This window comes from Borostomias antarcticus, assembly GCF_949987555.1.
Source record: "Borostomias antarcticus genome assembly, chromosome: 8".
Taxonomy (NCBI): Eukaryota; Metazoa; Chordata; class Actinopteri; order Stomiiformes; family Stomiidae; genus Borostomias; species Borostomias antarcticus.
Genome location: NC_140241.1, coordinates 27,211,404 through 27,225,703, shown reverse-complemented (window position 1 = coordinate 27,225,703; position 14,300 = coordinate 27,211,404). Strand labels below are relative to the sequence as shown.

Genomic DNA, 14,300 nt, shown 5'->3' with positions numbered 1-14,300 from the left:
TGTATCTGTCCGGGCATGTACTGTCACCTCACAAGATGGCCGATACGGTAGCGCTGTCAAAGTGAAGCTGGTGTCTATCTCAGAGAAGGTCCTGTGCAGACATTGCCCCCCCCCCCCCCCCCCCCCCGGTCCCCTCACACTGTCATTCCTGACTGCTCTGAGGCTGGAGGATGAGTACAGATATTTCTGTCTTCCCTCTTCGCATTCTTCTGTCCTCCTCTCCTCCCTGACACACCCATTCTTCCATCCTCTCCTCCCATCCCTCTCTCCTTTACTATCCTGCCCCATCCTTATCTCTTGGCCTGCTCCTCTCCCCTTTTCTATGCCACTGCTCCCCTCCCTTCTGTTCTGTCCTTTCTCTTCTCCCCTTATCAGCCCTCCTCTCCTGCAGCTCTCAAATATTGAAATTCCTCAGTATTGGCTGCTTATCCAGTGTCCTAAGCTGTTTTTAATGTTCAGCGCCCTCTGACCGTGGGATCCGGGCGCGAGAGCAGGTCTTGGCGACAGTGTCTCCTTTCGTGTTGTTCCGAGTCCAGCTCCAGTGTGATGATTAGACCCGGAGGAGAGTTAAAGATTGCTGGAGCCGGGTGCTCAGCCCAGAGACAGGGTTTCCATTGTGTATGATGATTCACCAGTGGCTGGTTTAGGTGGGGAGCCAAGTGTGTGTAACTGGCGGGCAAGCAGGGACTGCTGACCTGTGGGCCAGACCCCACACTTTATTTACTCTCAAAGAATTTAAAAGAACTAAGGTCAATTCCTACTCTGTTATTATTTGCAATGACAATTAAGCACACTTTTCCAGTAGATAAACTTCCATACAGGCTAGTTTCTACATACTGTACAGATTGGCTTTCAGGTAGCAGATTGGCTCTCAAGAGTATCTTGAGAGTTGCAGATGGGTAGGTGATAATTAACAAATTAAGATTTTACTATTTATTAATTTACTGAAGTTTGGATTTAGAGTGCTTTATTTTATTTTATTTATTTTGGAAAAGGGACAGGAGGTGAGCATGATTGATGAGTGAGTGTACTGTGCCTCCATCTCCACACATGGATTGTTTAATATTAAAAGCAATGTGTACATACTGTACTGTTTTATAATGACTGTCCAGAGTCAGACTAAGTCTAGGGAATAAACCTGACATTTCTCTATTGAAACAATGGCTCTGCTGTTTCCTGCTGACTTTCCCTTGGTGTGCCACAGGTTTGAGTAGATAGATTAGAGCACAGGTTTATATGTAATGTCGTGGTCAAGAGTTTAGTCCCTGTTTTCATTTGGGTTATATGGTAACTTCAATGCTGCTACAGTTCTGGACAATGTTGGACCATGAGGGATTTGTATTTCAGTAGTTTCCTTAAAAATGTATGGTTTTATCTTGCACATAGTATAGGGAAAGATCTATAGCATCAACATAGAATTCTATAAATCAGTATATGTAATTGGTAGAAATTCGGATTACATAATAACATAGTCCTACCTAATGTGATAAATGGCTTGTTTACAAGAAACCAAACAAAGGTGGGCGTGGCGTTCCGCTCTCTTTCTGTATTTCTATTGGACATCAACAGCCACGGAATTCCATTTGACAATTTTTGAGAGTAGGCGGTGTCATTGAGGAAGAAACGGCGTCCATTGCGGCGCAGAGACCAATAGTATCGCTCTAATTTTCTCCCCAAAATGGCGACTATAGCGACACAGTTTCCTTCTCTGCGCTGTTTGGTTCTCAGACATTCGGTGGGCGGGGGGTCCGACCCAGGCGTGCTGTCACATGATTCGCACAGAGCCCAGCTGCCCAATTCCAATATGGTGGCCAGCTTGGCAGACCTACGGCTCTTATTGATGACATTGTTGTTCTGCGGGATCAGGTACGGCGCCTGCAGCCAGCAAGCCCCGCGGGTTCTGGGGCTGCGACTGGAAGACCCGGAGGGACGGGTGTGTATGAAGGAGCGGATCATCTCTGCGCCACAGGGGGCCACATTCAAGCTTCGCTTGTTTGGGTCAGATCTGTTGAATGGAACCTGGCCGTGGTTGGCGTTCGCCGGGGCAGGTCGGGGGGAGGCCGGGGCAGTGGGGGACGCAGTGGACCCGTGCGGTCAACATACTCGCCGTGATTCGGCCGCGTTCCAAATCACGGGGGATTTCACGCAGGACGAGGAACACAGCGGATTGATAACGGTCCAGGTGCGTGAGGAGAGCGTCTCTTCGACCGGAGGAGGAGGGTTAGCGGACGAATCAATTTACCACCACCTGTGTGTCCTGGAAAAAGGGAAATGGGCATCCGTGGGACCGGACAAGCTGCGTATAAACTACGATTCCGGTTTACCACCGGATTATATCCCTCCATGGGGTATTGCGGTGCTGGTAGTGGCGCTGATCGCAGTCTGCGGGTTGTTCAGGACGCTGAACCTCAGTCTCCTGTGGCTGGATCCCCTGGAGCTCTATGTCCTGCACAGCTGCGGCACCGAGAAGGAGAAACGGACCGCCAAGCGTCTGGAGCCCATGAGGAGACGAGGGAACTTCTTGGTGAGTTCCTAGAGAGTGCGGTTGTGTATCTAGCCTAGTCTGCACTGCAGTGTAGCCTTAGGGATTAGGGAACAGTCATTGTCTCCTACCCATGAAATCGAGGGGTGGTGGGTTCATTCTAGGGATGCACCGATATGAAAACTTTGTCTGATACCGATAACAGATAGGCTATTAACATTGCTGTTATGGCCGATAACCAATATTCACCGATGTCGATATGATCTCTATAAATAAAACAAGTTTCTATGATAATCAAATGTTATAGCCTACATAGTGAAAAACACATGGAAACACTGTCTCTATTTCCAAAACATTTGGAAAATAAATCATAGATTTACCGCATTGTTTAGCTAGACAGAAATAATTATCGTCTGTTCACATCGGCCCTGTTTTGCACATCCGACCGATACCAATATGTAAAAAAAAAAAAAGAAGAATAGCACCAGCCGATACCGATATGATTGCCGATATATTGTGCATCCCTAATTCATCTGACTTCTCTGATATAGGCTCTAGGCTGTCTGTGGCAGCCAACTGTTCAGATCACAACCTACATCGTGTATTTTGTGCTAATAACTCCAATAGATCTCACCCATCCTCCTCTCCATACCAGGTGTGCTCCCTGCTATTCCTGGGTGCCCTGGGCCACTCGGTTCTAGGGGTGCTGTTCTACATGGCGCTGGGTTCCGTGGCCCCCGCAGTGTTCACCAGCGGGTTCCTCATCTTCCTCCTGTCTGAGCTGGTGCCGCACATCGTGTGCTCTGGCTATGGGTTCCAGCTGGCGCCAGCCCTCACCTGGCTGGCCCAGTTGTGTATGGTGCTCACCTGCCCTCTGTCCTGTCCGCTGGGCCTCATCCTGGACCTGCTGCTGAGGCGAGACGTCAGCACCTGTGGAATCCGGGAGAGGGCCATGGAGATGATCCGCACCAGTGTCAACGACCCCTACAGGTGCCACACACACACACACGCAAACACTCGCACATGCGTACCCTCACACATGTATACCGAGTTTACTCTTGATGTGCTCACACATCCGTGTGGCCGTTGCAGTGAGTTCGTGAAGGAGGAGTTCAGCCGCGGGACTCTGCGCACTAAGACGGTGGAGGACATCTTGACTCCTCTGAAGGACTGCTTCATGCTGCCCAGCACGGCCGTGCTGGACTTCTCCACCATGTCAGAGATCATGCAGAGTGGATACACGCGCGTGCCCATCTACGAGGAGGAGAGGTGAGCCGCTTCGTCAGGGAGGGAAGCCGCGTTCGTTTACGAATCGTCCTGATGCTAGCTTTCAGTCCAAAGATTCATCTGTGATCAATTTCATAGTCCGTGCTGAGTCTCTTTTGAGCAGGAGTTGATTTTGATACCCCTACGTTAATGCTGTCAGATCTAGAGTGTGCGTGTATATGTGACAGAGATGTGTGTTTCTGTTCTGTGCAGGTCCAACATTGTGGAGATCCTCTATGTTAAAGACCTGGCTCTGGCCGACCCAGATGACCGGACCCCCATTACGACCATCACAAAGTTCTACAACCACCCGCTGCACTTTGTCTTCAACGACACCAAACTGGACGCCATGCTAGAAGAGTTTAAGAAAGGCATGTCTGTGTATTTGTTGTGTTCTTGTGTGTGTGTGTGTGTGTGTGTGTGTGTGTGTGTGTGTGTGTGTGTGTGTGTGTGTGTGTGTGTGAGATCTGACCCCCGGCCTGTCCTGCCCCCTCCCCCCTCTCAGGTAACTCCCACCTGGCCATCGTACAGAAGGTGAACAATGAGGGGGAGGGAGATCCCTTCTACGAGGTGCTGGGATTGGTCACCTTGGAGGACGTCATCGAAGAGATCATCAAATCAGAGATTCTGGATGAGTCTGATGGCTACAGTAAGTTTGTGTCTGTGCAAGAGCTACTTTTTTTTAAATTTATTTTACAAAGAAATATGTTTGCTAAACATATGGTAAGACTTCTCGTTCACAAATGTGATCAAACTTGTGGGCATCATATGTGCTGACCCTCTCTTCTGTCCCTTTAGTGGACATGAAGGTGAAGCGTCCGTTGGTTCCTCTGGAAATCCCACTGGAACCGCGGAGCGTCCACGAGGAGTTCTCCCTCTTCAGAGTCCCTGAGGGGGAACCCAAGATCCGCACCTCACCTCAACTCCTGCTGGCCACACATCGCTTCCTCTCCAGAGGTGTGTGTGTGTGTGTGTTTGTGTGTGTGTTGTGTGTGTGTGTGTGTGTGTGTGTGTGTGTGTGTGTGTGTGTGTGTGTGTGTGTGTGTGTGTGTGTGTGTGTGTGTGTGTGCACGTGTGAAAGAGAGAGTGAGAGGGACATATGACCCACATACGGTACAGTGACAGTTTAACACCACAAGCAATGATTACATATCTGTAACCTAGCTGATTGAAGAGTGGAAAAATAGTTATGTGTTGATTCGCAGTCAACACTGCACGTGTGTGTGTGTGTGTGTGTGTGTGTGTGCGCGTGGGTGTGTGAGTGTTGAAGGATTTGTGTTGTTTCATATTGAGTACTGACTCATCTCTTCAGCTGCTTTTCCTGAGCGTGGGATCATCTTTAACTCTAACTGTTTTTTCAACAAAGGTTTGGAGAAAGTAGAGAATTCCTGAGTAGCTGCAGGGAGTAGAAATATAGACATCACGGGTGGTGTAGGCATAGTAAGGTGTAGAATACCCCTGGATAAAGCGCTTTTTCCTCTTTGAAGAATTCAATTATTTATTAGTTTCATACAGGTTAGACCAGTGGTTCTTAACCTTGTTGGAGGTACTGAACCCCACCAGTTTCATATGCGCATTCACCGAACCCTTCTTAATTGGAAAAATAAAACATAGGTATATATTTTACTGGTGCACAATATGAACCGTGCATCAACATCACTGTGTTCAAAGAACAAAACCATCAAAACATGATTTTTACACAAAAACAAAAACATAATAATGAATATTTACTGCAAATCAGTGTGACTTCTGCTGTTGCCTTTCAGAGACCAGTTCAGAAATGCGCGGCTTCACCTTGGCAAGTGCCACTCTCATGTCATTTTCGCAACAAAGTCTGTTCCTTTCACAATCACACAACGTACCATCACGACAGTCACAAGTCGACTACTGAGCGCACCAAATTCCCTGCAGCACAGATAGGCCAAGCGATGTAGCGTGATCACCTGCAGCCAATGATGGCCAAGCGGGGCGTGTCATCACGAATCATATGAGTCGGGTGTGTGTCTTGACCTCCGCCGAACCCCTGAGACTGACTCACCGAACCCCTGGGGTTCGATCGAACCCAGGTTAAGAACCACTGGGTTAGACAGAAGAATGACCACCGCACTATGGCTACGGTGACAGTCTCAAAGATCACATTCTCTCTTTCTCTACTCTCTCTCTCTCTCTCTCTCTCTCTCTCACACACACACACACACTGAGTCTAATGACAGCTGGTGTCTTAAAACTCTTAAAACTCCCCCCTCCTACACGTGTCTGTCCTCCTTATGCCTCTTGTCCTGTTTGGTTTAAGCCGTGTCACTGCCATGTTAGGCTGCTTTTAAACTGTCTCACAATCTGCTAGGCTGCTTTTAAACTGTCTCACAATCTGCTAGGCTGTTTTTAAATTGTACCACAAGCTGTTAGGCTGTTTTTATTGACTATTTAACTGTTAATTGTATTATTTTACGCATTGTAAGGCGACCTTGGGTGTCCTGAAAGGTGTCCTCAAATAAAATGTATTATTTATTTATATTTTTTTAATTTAATTAAATTAAATAATTTGTTTGTGTCCCTGTCCACACATACTCCACAAACACAAACATTGTGCTGCTGTATGACATGACTGTCTGACCCTCTTCTGTCAGTCTATAACTCTCTCTGCTCTGACATCTGACCCCTACAGAGGTGGAGCACTTCAGCCCAGGTCGCGTGTCAGAGAAGGTCCTCTTCCACCTGCTCCGTCACCCCAGTGTCAACCAGGAGGTGCACTTTGACCCCTCCAACCGGCTCAGCCCCGACCACTACCTCTACACACGCAACCACCCAGTGGACTACTTCATCCTGCTGCTGCAGGTGCGTGTCTGCGCGTGTATATGGTTACTAGACTGTTACTTGTGTTCATGTAAATATATTTTCTTGAATATGTTTTATTTTGCTTGTGTGTGTCCACAGGGGCGTGTGGAGGTGGAGATCGGTAAAGAAGGGCTGAAGTTTGAGAACGGGGCGTTTACATACTACGGCGTGTCCGCGCTCACAGCGCCATCCTCAGGTCAGGCACAGGAATACAGAGGGAAAAGTTTGGTTGGCGATCACACCATGAGGCTGTATTTGATTTGAGGTTACATGATTTCATAAAGAATAACGCTGACTCGTGCAAGGCTGCACAAAATAGGATGACTGGATTTTCTTCTGTGGGTGTGTGTTTCAGTGCACCAGTCTCCAGTGTCAACCCAGCAACGCTCCTCCAGAGATCCCTTTGAGTTGGGAGAAGCCATGAGCCCGTCCAGCTATTGTCCTGATTACACCGTCCGCGCTCTCACAGACCTGCAGCTCATACGGGTGCGACTTAGTCTCTGTCCTCCACACTCCACGCTCTCTTCAAGTACCTCAGTCAAGTACAGTTTGCATTTGACTGTGTGTGTGTGTGTCTGCGTGTCCAGGTGACACGTTTGCAGTACCTGAACGCTCTGATGGCGTCTCGTGTTGCCCAGACTCCTGACCCTCCCGAGATTAAAATCCTGCCCAACAGCCAGACCAAACTCCTCAATGAGAGAAACTCCACGCAAGGTATGTCGCCAAGCACACACCCAGCCCCTAGAGAGCTTTCTCCCGTAGGCCTCATCACTTGACCCTGAGGTCCAACCCCTCAACCAGAGTAGTTTTCGTTAGTTTGTAAATGGACGAGCGCGTTTACAGAAAGTCTATCCGCTGCTAGTATTGGTACAGCTTATACAGTGTGAAAGAGGGTTTAATATGTACCCAGATACTCTCTCGCATCATGTCAGATCTCAAATATTTTACCTGTACTCTTTCAGTTGAACTAAGACTTCTTTTCTCTCACTCTTTTTTTCCTTTTCTTTCCCCCCCTGTCCACTATTTTCCTCTTTCCTCTTCTTGCCTCTCCAGAGTTCCTTGTTGACTTTTCATTCTTTGATACCATTGAGAACTACTGTTAGTGTTTATGTGCATGAGGTAAACATATACATACTCTGCTCAGTAGCATGACACTCACTCACTCTCACACACACACACACACACACACACACACACACACACACACACACACACACACATCCAAAGGGCACTAATATATTAACTAACAATCAAACACACTGGATCCTGTCACACATTCATATTTACAGACTGTTTGTGTGTTTGGAAAGGGAAAGGGCAACACTATCTCTTGTCTATTTCCTTGTTCTCTCTTCTGCCTCCCTCTCTCAGCTCTCCTCTGTAGGTATGTATGCAGAGCTCTAGTCATTCTCCTGATTTAGACTTTTCTCTCTCAGTATGTGGATGGACTGCATTTTGACTCTTGACTCTCTTCCAAGCTGTTTGGAATTTGAGAGCTCAGTACATGCATTTTCTGTCTGTGTTGGGCTGGAAGACAAACCCTGTACCACATTGTCTGTGTATGTTGGAACCAGAGGACAGGACACGAGATCCTGCTGTGACTGGTGATAGGTACTGCTGCTGTTGTGATGTCATAGTGCTAAGCATTGTGGGTACCATTTTGACACCAAGTAGATCGATCTGCGGGTCCACACAGTACTACAGAACACGCCTACTACATGATACTCCCACTACTACAGGACATGCCTACTACATGACCCTGTGTCCATTTTTGACAGCGACGGTTACATTTACCTATACCAAAAAAAAAAACACTGTCCTTCTGTTAACTCGCTCCCTCTAATCCAGGAAGTTATCTTGGGTATGGAGGGGGGGGTAGTGAAGGGGGTGTGTCATGTAGTAAAGTGAGTGTCATGTGGTCTGTGATAGACCCTTCACTTTGACGCCAATGTCACGGGTGCACGATGATGATGTGATTGTGATGTCATCTCCCACTCACCCCACCCATTCCTCTCGTTGCCTTGGCTCCCCAGGTGACAGTCAGGCCCAGCAGAGTTCCACTGAAGAGGAGACTCATGGGTAGTGATGTTCTCCCTGCCTATCCAAACTGTGTGTCGCTCCAAACGCCCAAGAGGAGACGTTGTAGGACTAGCCTTTTTATTTGATTTTCCCTGAACCTGTTGAAGTGAGATCCTGTGTGACCTCATCCCCGGCATGTGCTTAGTTGTTATGCTCAGCCTCTCTCTCACCATTCCTTCATGTGTTCTACATTCTTTCCTCCATGCCAACTAAAGATGTCTGTGTGAGTGAGTGCTTGCGTGTGTGTAGCCTACATGTGTGATTTTATTTATGTGATGGTGCCTTTCCTCTCAATTGGAATTCAGCCTTCCTAACTGAACGTTACATTGTATGATCCTCTGCATCGCCTGTCTGAGTGCCAAAGTTACTGTCCAAGTTTGTGTGAATGTGTGTGCTGGTGTGTGCGTGGGCACGGGTCCTAGTGTATTTTCCGTCCATTTTTAGGTGATGCATTACACACTAGATGGTCAAAAGCTGATTTGCGCCATCGTGCACTGTTGTTGGCTCTATGCTAAACGCTTTGGTACGTCCAGTCTTTTCTTACATCATCACAAATCAATAACAAAGTACATATTTATAGATATAGCCAAATATGATTATTTTTTCATCGATACCAATTTACCAAACGGTGCAGTGAGAGTTTCTGCCAGATGGGGAGTCTGTGTAAGCTGTTGGGGAGAATAAGAGGAAATAGGCTGGTATACAGTATTATCTATGGCTGCATCACCATATGTGTTTTTGCTTTAACCAAACATTACAATCACAAGTGAGTTGGATAAAACACAAACTAATATGTCCAGACGTGAAGCTGCCATCCATTCCTGGCAGACGTGAAGCTGCGGTTTGTTAAATAAGGACCACCTTGCTTGTTTTCTGCATGTCATCTGTCCTCTCACATCTACATGAATTGCCAAGGGAGAGGGTTACTCTCTATGTCCTACGGTCTCTGTCCAGAGACCATGGCCTGCTATTCTGTACTCCTGACAGGGACCTCTAGCTGTGACTCTGCATGCACTTATCCATTTCTTAAGTTTGGCCAAGGAGATTTATGAGGTTGCCATAGTGTGTGTGTGCGTGTGCGTGCGTGCGGATGTTTCATGTCTAAAGCACCTTGTTAATTATCTCATCCTTGTTATCCCAAAATAGGCTGAGTTGCATTAACATTCCAGTTTGAGTGTGTGACCATGTAGGTAAGACATTGTTTAATGTGCGTTAGCATTCAGTCTTAACAGACTCCTTCAGGAAACTCCATTACCCAGGTTGCAGTGTTACTAACTATATGCAGGGGAAGCGAAGCATTCTGTCACATACTGTCCTAAGAAGACTGGAAACCCAGAGGACCCTTTGCCAGCCTCTTTGGTGTATGTGCAATATCATTAATCACCTGCTTGGAGCAGCTCCACAGCAAGCGTAGGAAGGAGTCCACTACTTTACAAACACCAAACGCATGTGTAAGGTTCAGCAATCATATAACAACTCATATGTCCTCACAGCTAATCATCTTCAGCTCTTCTTATACATGGCAGATGATGATTTAAAAATAAAAAAATCACATATGCTAATCGAGGACATACTCTTAAGAGAAATTATTAGCCATGTTGATTCTGAGTAAATATTTTTCAGCTGTTTCAGCCTAACCATGTATTACTGGTTCTGTTGTATTAAGTTCATTTATATTGTATCAGAAAACTGAATGTACATTGTAAAAAAACAAAAACAAAAAAATATAATCATTACTTGCGCTACTTATACTGATTGGGAGAAATGTTGTTTTTTGACGCGGTAGAGAACTGTATATTAATATATGAATACTTCTATAGAGAGAATATAATTCAAGGATGTAGAATAAGGTTGTAGTTTTGATCTCATTTTTCAGGTACATAACTAGAACTGTTACCAGTAGAATAAATGAAAATTGCACACACCAGCTCCTCTCCTCCTGGTTTGGATGTACAGGTATAGAATTTCACTCTTCTTTTTTAGATTACTGCCAGTCTTGAGTGCATCAAACCATTGCATTGAACTCTTTCAATAATTCAACTGTTTCCTAGGAAATAAAACTCAATCCTGGTATAGCTCAGTTCTCTTTGTTGTTTGTTTCACCTTTAGAAAACTCACAATGATGACAGCTGCTGCATGGGCTTCTATTTTAATAATAAATAAATAAAAATCAGTTGATTACACCTTATTTGAATCTGCATAGTTATTTCATTATTCCAATATATTTTATTCACAATTTTGGGTCGGGGCTGTGGACCCCTCTATAAACCCTTTATACACATTATTTGACCTTTCAATTCTCTTCACTTACATAAACAGACAGTGAGTGTGTGGTCTCTGAAATAATAAAGAAATATAATGCATAACTAACAGAAATACTTACACCAATAAACTAAATAGCCTAACTCAAATACTCGTTTGAGTATTTGAATTGCTGAAACTGAACAAGGAACAGTCTATCTAACCCTGTTGCTGCCCATTGAACAAGGAACAGTCTATCTAACCCTGTTGCTGCCCTCCTGTGGCCGAAAACGGTAAATGCTCTTGTGGTAGCAACATAGAACTGCAGGTTCTGGGACCACTGCCTCTTGTGGTAGCAACATAGAACTGCAGGTTCTGGGACCACTGCCTCTTGTGGTAGCAACATAGAACTGCAGGTTCTGGGACCACTGCCTCTTGTGGTAGCAACATAGAACTGCAGGTCAACAAGGTAAGGGAGGGAGGGACAACCTGACATTTGCTCTCCATTCTGCGCTGTCTTACAGCCACGTACAAAAACTAACTTTTTCAGTGCTTGTGCACAACTGCACATGCGTGTGACACACAAACATGAAATAAGATGATCTAGTCTGTTTTTTGTGCCCCCCAACTAAGAATAAAAGAATTTAAAAATAACAATTAGCTAACTGTCCATCTGAATGTGCATTGTTTAAATCCAGCTGAATTTGTATTGTTTGAGCTTCTGGAGTGGGTATGAGGAGCAGCAGCTCATTTGCATTTATAGCTACAGAAACAGGTGACAGTAGCAAAGTAGAAATGAATACAGTATCAATTCTATCAAAGAAGAAATTACTATAATTAATATCAAAGAACGTATTGTTACATTGCTTAAATCTGTCCAATCTCCTCAGATTACCATAGGGGTTAGGGTGGGTTTAGGAGGTAGTTTGGATGGAATAATCTGGGAATCAAGGTGGAAGGGACTAACAGGAAGTCGGATGGATGGGTGGATGGATGGATGGATGGGTGGGTGGGTGGATGGATGGGTGGATGAATGAGTGGGTGGATAGTGGCGTGATGGCGAGACTCCGCCCCCTCGGGTCAGAGCTGGTCGTGGACAGTGTACCTCTCTCCGGGCCACCCACCTGCCCCCACCAGTGAAGACCCTGTGTCTCTAGCCCACTCGAGGGCTGAGTTTTTTTTTTCAAGGGGGGACACCCCCCTTTCACCATCATCCCCACTCTGCCATACCTTTTGCTGAAATGACGCCACTGGGGAAGTCCCTAGTGGAATCTGGCAGTGGCAACCGGGAAGGATTTAAAACGTCTTACAAATATCACTACAGGCATGCTGGTGAGTCCGGAATGCACTACACGATCGGAAAAGACGCAACACCTTTGACTCATTTCCTGCCCTCAACCGCCAGACTCATCTGACAACTGATGTTACCTTGTGATTATGATCGCCTTTTGACCTGGTTTTGCCTGTGAGGACCAGCAAGAAGCTGCAGTAGGCCACACGTGTAACCACACTCAGTGCTCATTCAACAACTTCTCGCTCTGGTGAACCTTCCCCGGGGCTCTACTAAAAACCACAGCAGTGCAAGTGGGTCATATGACATATGTGTTTAGGGTCTGTGTGCAATCTGACACTCTCTTTCTGATTAAAAAATAATTAGCTGTAGCCTACTATAAATGAATGAAGCCCGTAATGAAGGAAATGTCAATTGGAAATTATTTTTGGTTCATATTTGGTAGACAATACAATCAGAATAATTGATAGGCTAACTCATCCGAATGGCACGTATATGAATTCAGGACTTCTCCCTAATATGCAGAATATCTGACTTTAACAGTGTTCAGGTCCTCTCCCTCTATAAACCCATGCAAAACTATTTGACTTCTACAGTGTAGTTTTGGAGAAATTCCACAACAAAGTCTTATTGTGCGTGGATCAGAAATGTCAATTAGGACTCTAATTGGTTTAATACGTCTCACCTTCGTCAAATATATCCGTTGAAAAACATATTTTTTTATCTAGGCATCTTAGTTTAAATTGTGACTGAACATGTTTTGTTTGCTAGTGGTCATGTGCGTTCCGAACGCTCGTCCAACTCGGGATAACAAGTCGGGAACTCGGGTATCATTTTGAGCCCGAGTTGACGTCACAACATGGCAGCATATAACGTTGACTATAAGAATTTAATTATTATAAAGTGTTAGATGTTTTAACATGTGATTTGATGTGTAATTGTGCAATATATGTTTGTATTCGATTTATATAATAAATAATTATATTTATATAATAGGCTAATTGTGCAATATAGCCTATATTTGTATTCTCTGATTAAAATGTGCAATGTGTGGACTTTAACAGCTATTTTACCTGCGAAATTAGCTAGCCAGCTGTTTTGCTAGCTAACATAAGCTAGTTACGTTACTTTTTTCTCCCGAGTTAAAATCGTCATGAATGCAATGACGTCGGGTTGGGATTCCCAACTTGGGAATTCCTGAGTTGTCTTGAACGCACCACCCTCCCAGACTCCGTGGGAGGGTGTTGTCACCTGTCCACAGGTAAGTGTTTTTAATTCAAACATTAACGTTTTGTCTTGTCTTATGTCATGTATTCTGTACCTAGCATCTTAGCACTATTTGTTTAGTTTTTACGGGAATAGGGTCTCGAGAGGGGATAGGCTGGGGAGGTAGTTGAATAACGTCTGAGGGTGGGACGCAGACAATACATTGGCCTGTGTGTAGTGGATGACGTGCCTGAGCATGGTGAGCCGGTTGGCCAATTAGTGGGGGTTTGGTTACAGGAGGGTTTGTTCTCCTCCCGTGTGATGTGCTGTGTGCTGGGTTCAGCTCAAAGCCTAGTTTGTGTGTGGTGATCAGAGTGATAGCCTTCATTGTGTGCAGTGGTAAAGGGTGGTGGGACGGTACCCAGTGCTGTGGCTGTCTTGCACCTGAGACTTATATGCGCTCCTGCTTGTCCCCTCTGGGCGCCATGTATTTTTTTTATGAACTGACCATCCAATAAAGAGTTTTTGCATTTTCCTAAATATCTGTTGTGCCCCCCTGTTTTCTGATACTGAACCACAGCTCTATCTGGATGGCCCACATTTTATTACATCATCTTTGACAAGCCATAAAATCTGAATAATGCATAGCTCATGAGGAATTAATGTGTTCAGGACCTCTCCCTCTACAAAACGCATGCAAAATGATTTGACTTCTACAATGTAGTTTTGGAGAAATTCCATTACAAAGTCAATGTACGCGGATCAGAAATGTCTCAACTTTGACAAGCCATAAAATCTGAATTATGCATAGCTCATGAGGAGGGCTTATGGATGTGTTCAGGACCTCTCCCTCTACAAACCCATGCAAAAGTATTTGATTTCTACAGTTTAGTTTTGGAG

The 14,300-nt window shown here is 45.3% G+C and overlaps 1 protein-coding gene across 1 annotated transcript; it reads left to right on the top strand.

Moving 5' to 3' along the window:
- Positions 1 to 1,804: 1,804 nt before the first annotated feature.
- On the top strand, positions 1,805 to 10,830 carry cnnm3 (cyclin and CBS domain divalent metal cation transport mediator 3; the record flags this gene model as incomplete). The annotated part of the gene is made up of 11 exons (XM_084442186.1): positions 1,805 to 2,524; positions 3,138 to 3,472; positions 3,575 to 3,751; positions 3,962 to 4,119; positions 4,254 to 4,397; positions 4,547 to 4,705; positions 6,414 to 6,583; positions 6,683 to 6,779; positions 6,939 to 7,069; positions 7,171 to 7,297; positions 8,617 to 10,830. The coding sequence occupies 11 exons, from the start codon at positions 1,805 to 1,807 to the stop codon at positions 8,664 to 8,666; spliced, it is 2,268 nt and encodes a 755-aa protein (XP_084298312.1). The 3' UTR covers positions 8,667 to 10,830.
- Between the last annotated feature and the right edge of the window lie 3,470 nt (positions 10,831 to 14,300).